The 17317-nt window shown below is 35.7% G+C and overlaps 1 protein-coding gene across 1 annotated transcript in view; it reads right to left on the reverse strand.

The window, feature by feature from the left end:
- Positions 1–17317, reverse strand: part of TMEM131 (transmembrane protein 131) — a 93829-nt gene that overhangs the window by 29237 nt on the left and 47275 nt on the right. Inside the window, 13 exon segments of the mRNA XM_030958867.1 lie at positions 1302–1406; positions 1827–1961; positions 2048–2158; positions 2428–2598; positions 2700–2853; positions 3582–3690; positions 5506–5614; positions 10681–10742; positions 11682–11738; positions 11868–12018; positions 14600–14680; positions 15339–15461; positions 16313–16429. Coding sequence (XP_030814727.1) covers positions 1302–1406; positions 1827–1961; positions 2048–2158; positions 2428–2598; positions 2700–2853; positions 3582–3690; positions 5506–5614; positions 10681–10742; positions 11682–11738; positions 11868–12018; positions 14600–14680; positions 15339–15461; positions 16313–16429 — 1485 coding nt within the window.

Genomic DNA, 17317 nt, shown 5'->3' on the forward strand with positions numbered 1-17317 from the left:
GACAAAAAAAAAAACCCCAAGAAAAAATTAGAAAAAACCCCTTACATTCCCAGCCTTTAAATGCCTCTTCCACTTTTAAATTGCATAGAATAACAAAACCCTGAAATTGTACAATTAATGTAGTCTAGGATTATATAGATATTTAAAACATGGAGATATAAATTAAGATTTCAACCCATCATCATATTCTGAACAGTCACTGCATACTGTCAGGAAGCATCCCCCACTTCCCTTCTACATGGAACAGAAAAGCATACTGAAAACATAAGCTCCCCAATGGGATATTATATAGGTCTCATTTGAATGGGGCTTACTTTGCTGGAAAACAGGAGAGTAACATCTTTAAAGTAACTGACGGAAGAAGATACACCCAACTTCTCAAAACATGGTGTTATTGTAATACCTTGAGACACACATTGAAAAAGTAGCTGGAAGGGATGGCAATGAGATTCAAGTACCAATACAAGTAGAATAACTTGTAACAAGCAAGAAAATAAAATGCTTCAGAATCTGTAGCTGAAGGGTCACATACATGTGTGGATATACAACAAGAAAGCTTCAAATCTCCAATAACTGGCAGAATTTGGGAATTTCTCATTTTCTGTAGCACCATCAGAACTACACAATCAGTGATATAATTTCCTGAGCTCATAAGCACATAGTCACATTTGGGTTTTTTTCCTATATATCACACAAAGATATTAAATACAGACTGCATTATTTATTAGACTCTGTCTCCTGCAAAAACAAGGCACATGAAGTTGAGGCAACCAGTTGTTCTCTCCCATAATAATCAGTGCAAGGATTCTGTTTCATCAACTGCCAGCAAACTCTGGTGAACTGCAGTACGGTTTAGTGGGCATGGGTGGTGTCCAGTCTTTTTAAACCTTAATGACTCTAGGACTCTCCAAAACAGCTTTCACACTGCATTTTGACAAAAATGGCTGATATTACAGCTTAATTTCAGTAACGGATAATACATGGAGAATCATGTTGTCAGAGCGTGGACATGCCCCAATATCCACGCACTGATGCTTTGAGGATGTGTGATGTCACTGAAGAATCCAAACTGCAAAGCATTAGGTCAGATTTAAATGGGTATTTCTGAAAGCTGGACAAAAATCATAATAAAAGCATAAGTAACATTCCTGTTGCATGATGCAGGGTTAACTTGCAAAGATAACCTGATCTCTGGAGTTCCCGTCCAACCTCAACTCAGGCTACAGTCTGTCCACTAATACAACACTTAAAGACTAAACAGATCTTTTGGGCAACAACCATTTATTATACAGTAAATATACCTCATAATCTGTTGTGATTTGTACAGCTCCATCATGAATTCCTTCCAGTTCCTTCGCTATTAGATTTACTCTGAACACTGCATAATAGCCTGATGCAAGTATCACCTGTAAATGGCAGAAAAAGTCACCAGTGTATTCCATTAAACAAAAAGAAATTTCACCAAAACCAGACTCTAAATCCATTTAAAACTACTAAACTGTCAGTGATAAGCAATGAGTTCATATCCGTGACTAACACAAAAATTATCTATTCCCTTGTGGTGATAAATTTCCCCTCATCCCAGATTAACAACAAAGCATCATGAGGATATTGAGACTGGTTAGGTTTGGAAAGGGTAAATACAATGCTGTTTCTTAAAATAAAATTAGGAAGCCTACATGCTTTATCATACTCAAGTTGAGACAAAAATTAAGAATTCTTATCTCCACTCTGCTAAAATGAAACTGAAAGAACTTGCAGAGGTTTGTCTCTTTTCTCCCCTCCTTTATCTAGCTTTAAAACAATGGATTCAAAGGCTTACTTACCGAAGACTGATCAGATGCAGTAGCATTTTGTAGTTCATGGTGGTTTGCAATTATTGTTGTTCTGTTTCCCTTTTCAGTTGTTAGAAGTTCTACAGCCAAACCATCCCCTATAATATGCCAACTTTTTATAGCCAGCTTAAAAAGAACAAAAGTTACTGTTTTCAGTAACAACACTGATGTAAATTTTTTAGAAGATAAACTAAAAATAAATGCATCCTCACCTCTATTGGATTGCTGTTGATGACTGCAAATAAGATGCTGGTAGCTTCTGTTGCACTCAATATGCCAAAATCTATAAATCGCTCCTCACTTTTTGGAGACAGTACAAAGTACTAGAAAGATTGGTAAAAGTATTTTAGCATAAGTGAAATATCAAGTACTCAAACTCTAAGCTCATTAAAAATCACATTAATAATTTTAATACAACACTACCACGACAATCTCAAAATTCTACATTAATAAACTTCCTATGCAAAACTAAAGACTTTAGGGGACAAAAAAGAATTTTTCAGCAGACACCAAAGTAGAAAAAAGAATTAAAGAGCCTATGAAGTCTGCCTCTAATTACACTGAAGTTGCCAAAAAAAGGGAAAATACTTACGTCCAGAAATCCTGTGTATGCTCGGACAGGTAGGTGAAATTTAGAAGCATTGGTGATAAGTAGGATATTATTATCTACATGAACAGATGATGTGGAAGGCATAAAATGAAGTGTAAAAATATATCTTGATTCATTGGGTGGAATTAAGACTGGTTTACTGAAGTTCTGGACCTAGATCAGTGAACAATGAAGACCAAGGTTAAAACTGAACAAAGCGCATCACATTTAAGCATTTACTAATAGGTAAAACCATTCACTGAAATGGGACTTACTTTAAACATTGGTTTTGCTTCTTCTGGTAACACAACATCATGTATAAGGACTGCAAAACTGAATGTGTTTGTTAAATAAATCAGTCTTTCCACAGAATCAGCAGCACTGTCACGGATGTGAAAGAGTGTGGCAGCATGATCAAATCCTAAATAACTATTAAAAGAAAACAGAGTAAAGAAAGTAAAGATTTTCCTCAAAGTGTTTTCCTTCCACAAAGAAAATAACTCATTATTTCAAGCAGCTAAAAAAGTACATACCCCACTGCATGCTGAAACTATATTACCAGCACTATGGGGACATCAATAACTAAGTAATTCAAATAAGATAAGAAAACATGTAACTGAGAACAATAGGGAGACTAAAAGGAAATGTTGAAGTATTAAGAAAATTTGCAAATCACGTATTTTTTATTGGTCAAATCATGTGTCTGCAGCACAAAATTTAGCACAAACTAAACAATGTTTAGTTTGTTGGCCATTAAAATAGTCTGCCAGTTCTGCTGATAAAATAGCACCTCATTCAAAACGTTTTTAAAGTCTACTTAGTCATACTTAGTAAGTAAGTAACAAAACCCAAGGAAATACAGCATTCTTCCAAAATTTTTCTTAAAACCAGCAGTACCTTCTCTACCCTTACTTCATAGAGCAACAGAACAGCGAATGCAAAAGCAGAAATATTTCCAATACTGGATTTTTAATATGTCTCATCTGCAGTCTTCAGCTGCTCTGAAAAACAACTCACTAAGGTAAATTTTAACTTCAGCCTTGAAACCAACTTATGAATGGCTAAGACTACCTCATCCATTTGTTTACAAACAGGAATATTCCCCTCTAATTTAGAGTATTTAGTTTTTGAACTATGTTCAGTTACTGGAAGCTTACCCATCCAACACTTCTGCTTGATACGGTATTTCAAGTTTGGAGTAGCTCTTCTCTTTTGCTTTAACAGTTATTTTCCCAGAAGACTGTGATGCTCTTTTTGCTTTTGATGCTGCACACACAAGAATATAAGAAGTTTGTTAAAGCTGACAAAAATTGATCCATGAAGTTATACTAGAATGAGTGGAAGAATAAAACCACAGAGCTAGTCCATAAATTAATTATCATAGAAGAAAAAAAGTGGAGTTTAAGGGAATTTCAATAACCAAATTGACATGGTGTAAAGTCTATGAAACAAGAGATCCCAATTCTGAAATATTTCCATTTAACACCAGTTAGATGACCTGCCTGACTTACTAAGCTTTCCTACAATAGGGAAGCCTGATTGTTGCTGTCATATAAATAAAAAATTTGGATCCAGATGAATTGAAGTCTCCACTAAGAATATGGAATAAAACTATCCCTGCCCTAACAGAATAGAAGCCTAAGATTACTGGGCCCCTCATGTAGAACTAGCAGTTGAGAGGATCTTTGGGCCAGAAATGTAACAACTTCTTAACAAGGAAGAAATAAAAGACAAGCTAAATGTTGCAAAAAGATAAGTAGGATCCATGTAAGAACTCAAACTACACAAGCACCAGGAGTGATGCACACAGATCTGCTCCAAGATCACAGAACAAGCAATGGTAGCCTGGTAGAAGAAGTGCCAAAAAAAAAAGGTATTCAAATACTAATTAAGTGAAGCCACCAAGCCCCTAAAGCCCCTGCATGTAATTAGGACAGCTGAAATTGCATATATTTAGGGCTGGCTGCTTCACTGATAAGAATTCATCAAGTCAATTCCTTAAACACATTAAGCAGCTTAACTGGGTATTTTTCCCAGGAACCACCATTCCTTCTAAGATGCACCATATGTTAGCCAGTAGGTCCTCATATAACAATTCCCACCAGCTTCAAAATCTGAATGTATTATCACCGCAGGTTGACAGAATTCATCTCTTTCAGAATTTATAAGCTAAACTGTACTTCACTTGTTTTAGAAACAATGAGCTATTACATTTTTAAAGTGCTAATCCATAAATGGTAATAAAAATAATTTCTTTCCCCTTTTTCTATGCAACTTCTAAAATTATGTCTACCACAACTATTGCATGCATAAGATTCCATTTTTAAGCAACCCAGACAGAAAGATTTACAGCACCAACTAGTATCTTAAAGCAGCAACATCTGAGTAGTCACCACCATTTTAACAGTTGATTAAAATCTCTATAAAAACAGAGGTGCCTTTCTACAGAGTGTCAGCATAGTATTTAAAGTCACACTATGTCGGAGAAAAATCATAGAATACCAGGTTGAAGGAGACCTCAAGGACCCCTTGGTCCAACCTTTCCTGGCAGAAGTACAGTTTAAACAGGATGTCTCAGCACCCTGGCCAGATTGATCTTAAGTGCCCAACACTGCAGAATCCATCCCTTCTTGGGGAGATGATTATATCTATGGCTGATTGTTTTCATTGTGAAAAATTTTCTTCTTGTGTCCAATTGGAATTTCCCCAGGAGTAACTTGTACTTGTTACCTTGTTTGTTAGGATTTCTCAAAAACAAATGTCTGCTTAAAACAAAAATACATTTAAATAACCAGGGCCTTAACATAAGAATACTGTTATGTTTATTAGAAAAATTAAGAATACCTTCTCTTCTCATCTGTATTTACCAGTCTAAGATACTTGTTGGTCATAAAAAAAGACAATCCTCTCAGAAAAAACTGAAGTTAAGAAGAACTGTAAGCCTTTTCCAGGTAGGAAAATCCCATTTTCTTCTCAAAATTATAAACAGTGTTTTGTTAAGAGAGTGAAAATAATCAATGAAACTTCAGTAAGTTTTCAGAAGCACTTGACAAGTTCTAAGAAGAGAGGAGCAGTACTTACCATCAAAGCTAATGCTTGCAACTTTGGTATATTTACTTTCGGAGGCTTTTAACGTAACGGGCTTGAAATATACTGTTATCGCTTCGTTCTGTGGTGTAGGTCTAACACTCTGCAAACAAAATATAAAGCATCTGTAATCCTTGCTAACGTGCTGTGAAACCTTTTACAGTGATAAAACTGCAACTACTTTTGGCCAAACTTTTGCAAGTCTGTCTTTCCTATAAGAAAGCAGCATTACGAGTGGTTTTAGAATTTTTTTCAGGTCCTACAAATTACTCATTCAATACACAGGAAAGTAGGAAACAGTGAGTTCTCCTTGAGGATGTTGAATTAAGTGGCAATATGGCCAGAAATATATTAATAAAATAGAAAACAAACCTTATTTAAATTAGGATTTAATTTCTGTTCTTAATGCTGCAGGGCTAAAATAGCTAGGCTATTTGTTTCTGGTGCACTCACTAACAAAACTGTTAACTGACTTGTGTGACTACCAGAGAGGATACAGACATCTCCCTTGTCTCTAATCCCATGCTAAGTCTGCAGAGAAAAAAATAACTAACTGTACAGAGAAATATTTTGTAGATCTGTGATGACACTCGTTCTACACTAACACTTTACAGGGTCACCCTTTACATCTGAGGATTTACTGTTTTAAACTAAAGGGAAAAGCTAAATGGGCATCACTGGAAGAGCTACTGTGTCAGTTAATAGCCAGAACTGATTTGTAGAGGGGCTCATTGCTCTGCAGCAGGGTAAGGGATTCCACGTCATCTGAAGACTCTATAAAGATCGCTAGCAAACTCTTTATCTAGATTCCATGGAGAAACTGGGCATGAAGCATTTAAATGCTCTTATTCTTGTTTTGCTTAAAATTAGGATGGCTGCCATGATTCTTCCTCCCCAGCTGTCTCCTCCTGCTTTAAGAACAGCTCAGCTGCTCACGTAGCAGCTGTTAAGCCACAGCAAATCACAGGATGCTGAATTAAGAAAACTGAAATGAGTGCTGCCTTACCTTCTGCTGGGCTGCAGAGGTTTAGCACCTGTTTAATAAGCAGCTGAGCCTTTCTTGGTCAGGGAGGAGCAAAGCAGACAGCTAATGGTACAAACCAATTACAGTTCTTCCAAGCCAAGCTGTCCTTGATTGTAAATTAAAGCCATAAAAGTGTGCATAAATAACTTAGTTCTGCAGACCACATGATCCTTAGTGGGAACAAGCAGCACTACTCCTGCAGCTAATGAATAATCTCTGTTAACTCAACCAGAAGTTTTGTATTTTGGAGTTATAGCACTGACCTTTGTCCACCACCATATCTGTGTACATGGGGTGCAGATATTTGGTATTTCTCTTCATAAGGCAATTAATAATTGTCTCAATTTTCTTCTAATGAGATCCACACTACAAAACTAAAATCTTGACACATCTTTAAAAAAAAACCCTCCTAAAGCAGATGAAAGAAAAGCTGTGATAAAGTTCACAACTTCTGGATGACAGAGACAATAAATATTTTCAGAAGCTCTTTTCATGCAAAATGCTTTCTTTAATTACTGATTTGAAATAATGCTGATTTCATCTAGTAAATCAAACTGGAAGTATTCAAAAGGACAGCCCGTTACAAAAAAAAAATGTCAGGTTTCAGAGGTGCATCTCTTAAACCACAAATGTAACAAACCTACATGTATTTACTCAAAATGTCTACAGCTGACAAATTTAGTTAAGGAAGGAATTTATACTGTTTTGTTGAAAATTTTTGAACTACATAATGCACATTTCCCATTTGTTGCTTGATTACATGCTATAAAGAGAAATACAAAATTAAGACAACTAGAAAAAAAACAAACATCCTTTAGGTATCCTTTCAATGTCACTTTCCTCAAATTTCAACATACTTCAAATAAAGCTCAAGTAAAGTCTGTCCTGAAATATGCATTAAAAATCATCAACAAAACAAGTTCCATCAAGAATGTAATACCACCAATTTTCTCAGAAAAATTCCTAACAGGAACTTTTGTAGGGAAGAATAATTTTAAATAGACATACTTCAGCAACACATGGCTCTCCCACAGAATGACCCACTCAAGACTCCTGACCCTGCTCTGTGAAGATACATTCAATATTTAGCATAACTGCAAAAAATTAAGATCTTAAATGTGCTAAAGGACACAAAGAGGAGCTAAAACTTTCTGCTTTTGCAGGAGTTCTTGAGAAAGACTTTGAAGATTTAAGGACTCTTGGGCTACATGTATTTTAATAAACTAAAGAGTATGGGTTGGAAAACTGGCTCATGTTCATCTATACTGTTTATCAGTCAGAAGGCTCCTGAACCCAGTTTTGTCTTGCCCACCTAGCATAGACAAAAAAGCCCTGAGGGTACACGTAGCAGATTAAGGCTGTTTCCATTACTGTCAGAACCACCTCTGAACTATTTTATTCTCTTTTACAGACACAACTGTCAGAAATTTCTTGGCCTTGTGTTTAAACAGAGAAACACCTAACTAATTAAAGTTCACTTTCCTCCATGTAGAATCATCCAGAACATGGAACAAACTACTACTAAACTGTATTCCTGGATAATTTTGAGATGCATACACCCAAATGTGAAGACGAAAACACAACACAGAAGCAAACTACTTCTTGCAGATTGCTAAGAGAAATTAACCCTTATTGTAAAGCTGGGACAGAACTTAATGCTTTCTTACACAAACACTTTTGTTTTCAAACTGATACAATTCAGCTTCACTAACGCTGTCCTGAAGTTCCTGGCTCTTCAGGCATCAAATATGATCAGGACCTCAAATTTTGAAGTATCTCTTTGCTTTCAGCAGTCAAACTGGATTAAAATGCCATAAGGAAACACCAAATTTACATTATAGAGAAGGGATAAAACAGTGTTCAACAGTCTACATTTACCAGATTTTTGACAGAATGGCTTCATTGTTGCAGCATGACTAGTTTATCCAGTCATGAAATAAGCATTATTATCCTTAGTAATGGAACAAACCTGACAAAATGAGGGAGATATTATAAGTATTTTTAAAACTTGAAAAAGAAAATTATTTGCTTGCTCTTATCATCCTCAACCAGTTTATTGGACCACAGCATGACTTAAGTACTTGAAGGCAGAACAACCACAAGTCTGGCAAAAGTATTAGCAGTCTCTCACACACTGATGACCTGAAGATATTTAGCTCCTCCAGCACTCAGCTTAAACACATGCTAAATATAGCCTTGGCCTTTTCTTCTGACATTAAGATGAAATTCATCACACAGTATGTCTCACTACTTTTAAACTAGCTCTAAAGGGTCAGAAGTCTATTTGTCAAGCTTTCCTAGAAGTAAGTTATTAATCAAGTCCCTTCTTGGTGAAATTCTTTACTCTTGCTTTCCACTTTCAAATTTATTGATTGGCACAGCAGCAGAAATTCACCAAGTGTTTCAAAAGCTAGAAGGGTTACAAACTTCCCAACAAAGCTGTCCGTTAATGAAAAGAACAATTGACTTGATGTACCATGTGATACACTGAAAAACACATCATGTCTGGACTTGTGTGGTAGCTTTTTCCTTGCAAAAATGAATCCCAAAGGCTTTAAAAATACCAAATCAACTGCTTTGATGCACAGTAAAAAAATAATTTCTCTGGAAAAGTTTTGTCATGACCTGTATAAAGGTAATCAAGTAACAGCCTTCCATTAGATTGGTATTTATGGTTAACAGCCCATAGTCCAAAGACCATAGCTTAAAAAAATGGATGGGCCTGGGTCTTTTTTTAAATGGAAGAGTATGAATTAGGCGCTACACAACCAGGTATTAGAAGTGATACTGATGGTATGAAAATATGGTTATTTGCATTGATTACACACTTTAAACAATAAAAAAAAAAAACAAAAACACCAAACCAACAAGCAAACTGTCAAATCTAAGACACACATGCAAATATAGTGGGAAAAATAATATATTGAATTTACCAACCCTCTCAATGCAAAAATCATATACCTATACAGGTCTTTTTGGTTTTTAAAACTCTCTATGGAAGTTGTGCCATAGCTTACAAAGCCATGATTCTTATAGGATCACCTGACCTCATTGTTGCAATAAGCATCAGGACCTCAATGAAATAAAATCTTTTTGCAGTATACTGTGTCTTTTGTCTTGAAAATTATTAGTGAATAACAGCTTAGCAAGCACTGCAATGGTCTATTGTCGCTGTGAAAACTTATCTTCATCACTAAAAATGTTTCCTGTTTCTACTTTAAATTCATCTGGCCTCAGTTTCCAGTATCCTAAGATTTTGCTAGATCTCTACTATTACAACACTGTTCCTCATAGTTACAGCTTCAAGCTTTATAAATAGAGAGATACTATCCAAGATCTCCGTAAGGAACCTTTGCCAATCCTTCAGTCATTCTTTTGGCTCCTCTGGTTTCTTTTCAACACTTCAACACTTTTTGAAGTGCACTAGGACAAGGTATAGCTAGCTACACAACTAAATCTGGAAAAGAAGGAAGACAGGAAGGGAAGAAGGAAGAAGTGAGAAAAATAGTGGGCAATGAGAAAAATCACACAGGAAGAAGGTATGAATGAACAAAGGCGGACTACCAGATTAGTGCCAAATTTCTGAAGTAAAAATAGGAAGTAGAAAATACAAATGCTAGAATTCTGAAGCTGGCTGCACTTCACTTTCAGCTCCAGTGGTCTTACTGCAAATGGCCCTAAAGTCTTTGGGTTCTTTTGTCATTTCAAGCAACAAAGCAGATAAGCTCAAGAACAAAAGGGTAATTTTACAGGCAACTCCTGAAAGCTACTCTTGGCTTATATTAAAAAATTATGTTTATATACTGATGTGTAAATGTGGTGAGGACAAAGAATCTTACAGAGACTGTATTAATCTCTCACCCACTGAACATGAATCACTGTTCTCAAGAATAAGTTTCCAAAGGTTCAGATATTGCAGCCTAAGTACAGCCTAAAACTGCTGTTCAGAGCATTCAAAGGAGACTATGACGCAAATTAATTAACATGCATAAAAATTATCTGCTCTGCTATCAAGTTACATTTTCAGTCACACATCACCTAGCTTCTAATTCTGACCCCTACATGGTAAACCTGTGAATCATCAATTTTTATGAGAAAAAGTAAATCCATGTAGAAAGCTTCAAACTGAAAGAAATCAAACTTACTGTAATTGGCACATCTTTTGTTCCTGAATTTAGTAAATGTAGATTTAAAATTTTTGGCAGATCTGTTAAAGAACAAAAAACACACCTGTCTATTAGGCTATTTTAACATGTGAATCTTATATAAAGTCATTTACACTAGCTGGTTTCTTATATACCTCCACTGTTCAGTGTTAAAAAGTTATACTAACATGACAGAATAGCCAGTCAAAACAGCTAGTTCCAACAAAACTGCCTTTTTGTGTATTAGTAGGCATTACATACTTCAGCTTACCACTCATATTTCTAACACATTAAGAAGTGAACAGGCTAAAAATACTATAATCAATGACTTTTTCAGATGTACCATGTTCAGAAGAAATTACTCTTACTTGAAAATCTTTATATGTTAAGGAAGTAGCATGCAAAAGTTCTTTAGAAGCTATCGGTTTTTAGTTGAACAGAAGATAAACACTGCTTTTTGTCAGCAATAAATCCCTCTTACAGTTTCAAAAAATAACTCTAGTTTTACTACTTTCTGATCACTAGTAGTTTTACTACTTTCTGATCACTAGTAGTTTTACTACTTTTTATCACTAAACAATATTAATGTAAAATGTTAAGCCCAAATGTGTTAGAGACAATTAAAAAAAGATCCTATCATAAAAAACATTTGATCAAGTTTGCCCACCTTCACTTTTCCCCTGTCTGAAAATCATTAAGACTTAGAAGTGAAGCAATTTTAACAAGTTCCCAACCTAATCGAACTGAATCTGCTTTTCAGACTAACCCATGTGCAACTGTGTAACATTAACCTTACTACTGGACTTACAACCTGGTGTGCAAACCATTGCTTGCTTGTACACACCCCAAGTACTCTTGCATCTCTGCACTATTGTGACCCACTTAATCTGTCTTTTTAAAAGCATCATTCCACAAGCAACCCTGAACTGTACAAAGGTACTGTGCTTTGCCCTCCCCACCCTATTCCTGATCAATACTTTGAGAACTGAAGACTGGTTTACCTTGTGTTCGTAGTGTACCAAAATCCAGCATTTCTGTTGATGAATAGATTCCTGGTGCTTAAAAAAGAAAAATTCAATTTTCTTATTGTACTAAGAGCTAATTAATTTGAATAATTGAAAAAAACCCCAACTAAAACACAAAACAAACCCAAAAATCAACCAAACCCCAACCACTCTTTCACAAACCTGTTGTAACTTCTACTTCAACAGGCAGAATAATAACTTCTGTGTTGTCTGAGGCATTTGTTTTTATTCTAATGAAGGCTGTATGATTATCTGCTTCTCTTGAAGAAAAGCTGGCTCTCATCACTCCTTTTGTTTCGTAGGGAGGTATTTCCTGATAAATAATCAAAGCACACCTATGAGAGCGCAGTAATTACCAAAAAAGCTGTCACACCAAATAATTGCAATAGAAGCATTGAGTATAATTGTGTTAAGAGAAAAAGCTACAATAGCAGGAAGAGATAGGCTCCATATAACTAAAATTACCATTAAATTTATAAAGGATAGTTGTAATCATCTAATATGACGCTGATTAAAACTAGGTATATGCAAGAGAACTTTCACATCCCATTTGATTAAGTTAACAACTCTAGGATTCTAAGTTTTATGTATTCAATTTGTGGTAAAAAGACAGTAGACTAATTAGCAGAATCTGGCAATAAACAAAAGATATTCAGAAAAAATGTTGACAGTAATATCAAATATTGACTTTGCATACTCAAAGTGTTTTTTCTCCAAAGCAGACACAGGCCATACAGTTTCAGGGCTAAACACAAACTAAAACAGTGTATAATTCCATTCAGCTAGAAGCTTGTGGAGCTCCACGTTTATTAGTCACCATGTAATTTACAAGAGAAAGTAAAAACTAATTTCAGTTGCTGTACCATGCCTATTCTGTCAGTTCTAATCTGCATTCAGGGTTTGAAAGACATCTCTTTCTGTATTTTCTGAACACAGCTGCAGCACAAGACTAACTTCAGCTGAAATACTAACATCAGATTGTCTTCTTCATCACAGAAGGTCTGAGGATTGGATTTTTGGTTGCTTGGTTTTTGTTTTTAGATAGAAGATGAAAACCTGGACTGGAAATTTTCTAAGGCACAATGGCTGCAGATGTGTATTTTGAATGCTGCTGAATATCAAAGTAAGAAGATTTCAAGTTCTGTTTTCACAGACCCAACATAATGCAGCCATTCATTAATGTATCAAAGGATGTGATCTGACTCTTCCATATGTGTAACTAGGGATCCAAAATTGGTCAGATCAAAAAATACTCCTGCATATGCAGACTGCTCCATCCAATCATTCAAGCATTTGGCATCAGAACGATTTTATACAATTATGTATATCCATATGTCAAACTATCATCACCATATCTCAAGTAATTTCTGCTGCTTTGAAGCTTTTTCTAACTGCGGTACTGCTCTTCACATAACCAATACAATGATGTATCTGTGTGTTTCCTCCTACTGGTTTGATTTCTTAAAGCTGCCTTATTGTTTTGAAACACCAATGGTTATATGAAAATGCATACCAGTGGGTATGAAAATGGATGGATGGATGGAGGAAACAAGAGGATCAATCCTTGCCAGACACTGGAAGCTTTCTGAGTCATCACTGCTTTAACTGGCAACCTGGCCAAGAGAAGCCAAAAAGCTTCATGCTCTGAAAAACATACCCCTCGAGTTCTCCCAACAACCAGGAAGGAGCTATCTTTAGAAGCAATGCAGTTTGACCAAAGCAGTGTCAAAACATTAGGACATTAATGTTTTAAAATCCATTTTCATGTGAACATCTAACCCCTCAGTATCTGTTTCCACTGCCTCTTTTAAAATGTTGTGATCTGTGTTAATACTTATTTCCTTGCAATTTTTGTATCTAAAACTAAAATACTGCCATTCTAATGGACTTTCTCCAGAAAATATAAGAATTAAGAATTGTGACTGTCCTTTGTAACTCACTTGGAAATACCCTCTTAAAACAAATATAACTGTCACATTACTGTAATGATGCACTTGAACAAGAGACAAACTTAGGCGCCCAATGGCTTGGAAGTCTCTCCTAGACCAGAAACCAGTCATCAAAAAATCAAGTAATTCTAACTGAAAAGGTAAATACATTTTGTATCTGGCTGGACATTACCAATGGTGTGACATACAGCATGCAGCCAAGAACTGTACCTTCAGGATGCTTCTAAATTTTATTTCACTTAAAGATATCAGTATATGCTACTTCAAACCAGATTTAATGAGCCAGACCACAAGTCCATCCAATCCACTACCTTGTCTCCAGCAGCAGACATTGATGAGTAGGGAGTAGCTGCAGAGCATGCACGTAGGAGTATTTCCCAGAACAGTTTCCAGCCACTCTCAACTCATGATCTAGTGATTTACTTCAGCTACACACACTGCTGTTTTATTTAGTAGTCCAGAATAGATTTTTCTTCCCTAAGTTTGTTTAGCTTCATTTTCAACCCATCTGTGCATTCATAGTAATCTGCAGGAAGGACTTCCTAAGTTAAAAAACCCCAGCATCACCAAAAAAGCCAAGACAAATTAAAAAAAAAAACCCTAACCACCAAACCAAACAAAAACGCGTGTATTTTTTCTGCGGGTTAGATCCAGCCCACAGGCCTCCAGGACTGAAAGCTCAGGTAGATGTAATTCATTCTATTCTTCACATTTCAGAACAGTACAGCTCAATGCATATGGTTTATCTTAATTAAACCTTTCACTCAACTCCTACTACCATAATATTAACAGACCCTGTTACTGTTTCCATTTTAATGGGGTATTTTAAATGATTACATGACAAGACACAAAGTTAGTAAAAAAAACAAACCCAAAGCCTAAGCTCATATCAAAATAAAACCTCCCAAAAAAATACAATGAGTGCTGCAAGACATGACTACTCACCCACAGCTTTCTTGTACCTCCCTGCTGACCTGTTGGAAGCTCTAAATGGAGATCACCTCCACTGGAATACATTTCTACCACCTGAGGTGGACAACAGGAAAATGTTAGGACTCAACCTTAAAGGGATCCTGTTTACTCATCAGGTATTATCATGGGCAATGGCATAGGTTAGTGACTACTTGATCACTAGAATACCTTACAAATTCACTTTATTGCTGAGGTAGCCATTTGCTACTGATACACTTGATGTGTTTTCTAGAGCATTTTACTGTTTGTGAATCACTTAACTGAATTAGAATTTGGTAGGTAGACATCAATCCTGCTCAAACATCAGAATAGTTTCCAAGATTACATACTGGGGTATACTGAAACAACACCGTATGCTGTGCAAACCAGACAGAATAAAGCTAAGAGGCATCACTGGATTAAAAGATCTGTTGCTTCAGCATTCCTCCTAATTACTAGTGAAGTTTAAATCTTTATTTTTCAGTAATAACAAGCATTTTAAAAACTGAAATTTCACTGGAAAATCTCAATTTAGGAAATTAAGAGATCTGCGACTATAATCTAAAATGTCTAGAACTGATTTGCATTTCAGCAGAAAAAAAATCCTGTAATATGAAATACATGACCTCAAATAGCTATAAGTTTCAAACAGATTTTTAAGTAGTACCAAAATAAACAAAATTTCAGTCTAATACCATAAACAAGCATTTAATGATTTTTCTCTTACGCTCACCTGCAAAGGTTCACTGTGAGGGTTATGGATATTTATTATAGGAGAGAAACTGCTATTTACAGGAACTCGTGCCCCAATAAATGGGCGCAATCGATAGGGGTTCGGGACTCCAATGCCAAACACCTGGTTCAGAAAAAGAAACACAAACTTAAGTAGCTGTATGTAATTGTTACAGAGCCTAACATGCCCACCCATTTCAGCAATCCAACATAAAGTCTTTTTGATTAGATTTGTAGTATACTTATAACTAAACCTTTAAAACCAGTATCTCTGAAATGAAGAAAGTGGTTTAATTTGCAGCTAAAGGCTATTCCTCATTTGTACTATTTACTTACACATATACTGAAAAACAGACAATCAAAAAGCCATCTTTATTTCTGAAACTCTGGAATAGAGTGTCATAGATAGATACCAGCTAAAGGCTAATGAAATAGGAAATGTGCCTTTAATCATATTATTATGAAACTATCTATACTGGGAAGCATTTTTGTTGGTTTTGTTTGCAAAACATTGTCATGGTAAGAGTTATATTCTTTCAACAAGAGGATTTCTTTCATTTTTCACTTATTGGTCTCTCTCATCTGTCTGAATTATCTTTCTGAATCTCCAGTGAGTAATTTTTTGCCAGCTTAATGAATAACATTGTCTTGCCACTGGATCAGATAAGTAAAGGGCTAAAGGATGAGCTAGATCCCTACAATGAGCCACCAAAATAACACATGCAACAAAGGTATTGGGAGGATTTTAAATCCTATGTAATTTCATTGATCTGGCTTACAGTACTGCCCTACTGATCCTTACAATGGTCTGTGTTACAACAAACAACAGGGATGGAAACTTCTTCAACTGGGTTGATGGAAAAAAAACCCTCAAAACCAACAACCCACTACTACTGTGCAAGTATCTATCCCGTAATAGACACTACTTTGCCTGATTCATACTTCACTTTTCTGAAAAGCGTGTAATTCTCTTACCTGATAAGTAAATACCCCATGATTAGAAGTGTTAATAAATAAAGTGTTCTCTACATTTCCCACTACTCTTGCGAGGAAAACTACATCGAAGGACGTGTTTCCTCCTGGAAGAATTTTCTGGAAAAAATAAAAGCAAGCAAGCAGAGGGATAAGCAAAACTGTTTACTGAATAAATTGCATCATGCAGATGAACAATAGTTTTTGTGATGCAGAAATCCTCATGTATGCTTTGTGGAATACTGACGTTAGAAAGTCAATAGCAGATTTGGAAAGAAAAAAGTAGAACTTCCAAATGAACTTCCAAATGAAATGCATAATAAACTAATAAAAATAGCAATAATTTCGAAATATTATCTATTGCAGGATCATATTTAATTTAATTTTTGCACTGAATTCTGAATTTAGAGTTCAGCTTATCACAAAAATATTTCAGACTGACAGTTCAAAGGTTACTGGAGAAATGCAACTGCTACAAGACTTCCATAAGTGCAACAGGTTGCTTATCACAGACAGGTTTTCTGAATTCTTTCACATTTACGAGGTTCTTGCTAAGCCACAGGCCCTGCAAACAAAATTGAAACTAGAGAACTCTATCTGACAGCAGTGTGGTTAGCAGTTAACCCTGCTGACAACACGCTTTTGAACATGCAAGTTCCTGTATCACAATTACTTACAGCTCTAAGTACACTGGAGTGACTACTGCACACTAACACCACTTCACATGACCCAGAATATTCAGAAAATTTATAGGAACAGTCTGTTTCTGTAAGTGGTCTGAGGAAATGTACTCACTTCAGCAACAAAGGAGATCTGCTGTTAAACCATCAATTATATATTTCCAACATAGTCAGGACACCTTGTGTTTCTATGCTCAATTCAAATTTGCTCTGAGATGAAGAACTGCAGTATCTTAATATTTCTAGGTGTGTAATTATTGCAGTAAGTCACTCTTTTAGAGAAGTTGCCATTCAGATTTGAGAGAAAGAAGAAAAGCTAATTTTGAGA

The sequence above is a fragment of the Camarhynchus parvulus genome, chromosome 1 (genome assembly GCF_901933205.1).
Source record: "Camarhynchus parvulus chromosome 1, STF_HiC, whole genome shotgun sequence".
Taxonomy (NCBI): domain Eukaryota; kingdom Metazoa; phylum Chordata; class Aves; order Passeriformes; family Thraupidae; genus Camarhynchus; species Camarhynchus parvulus.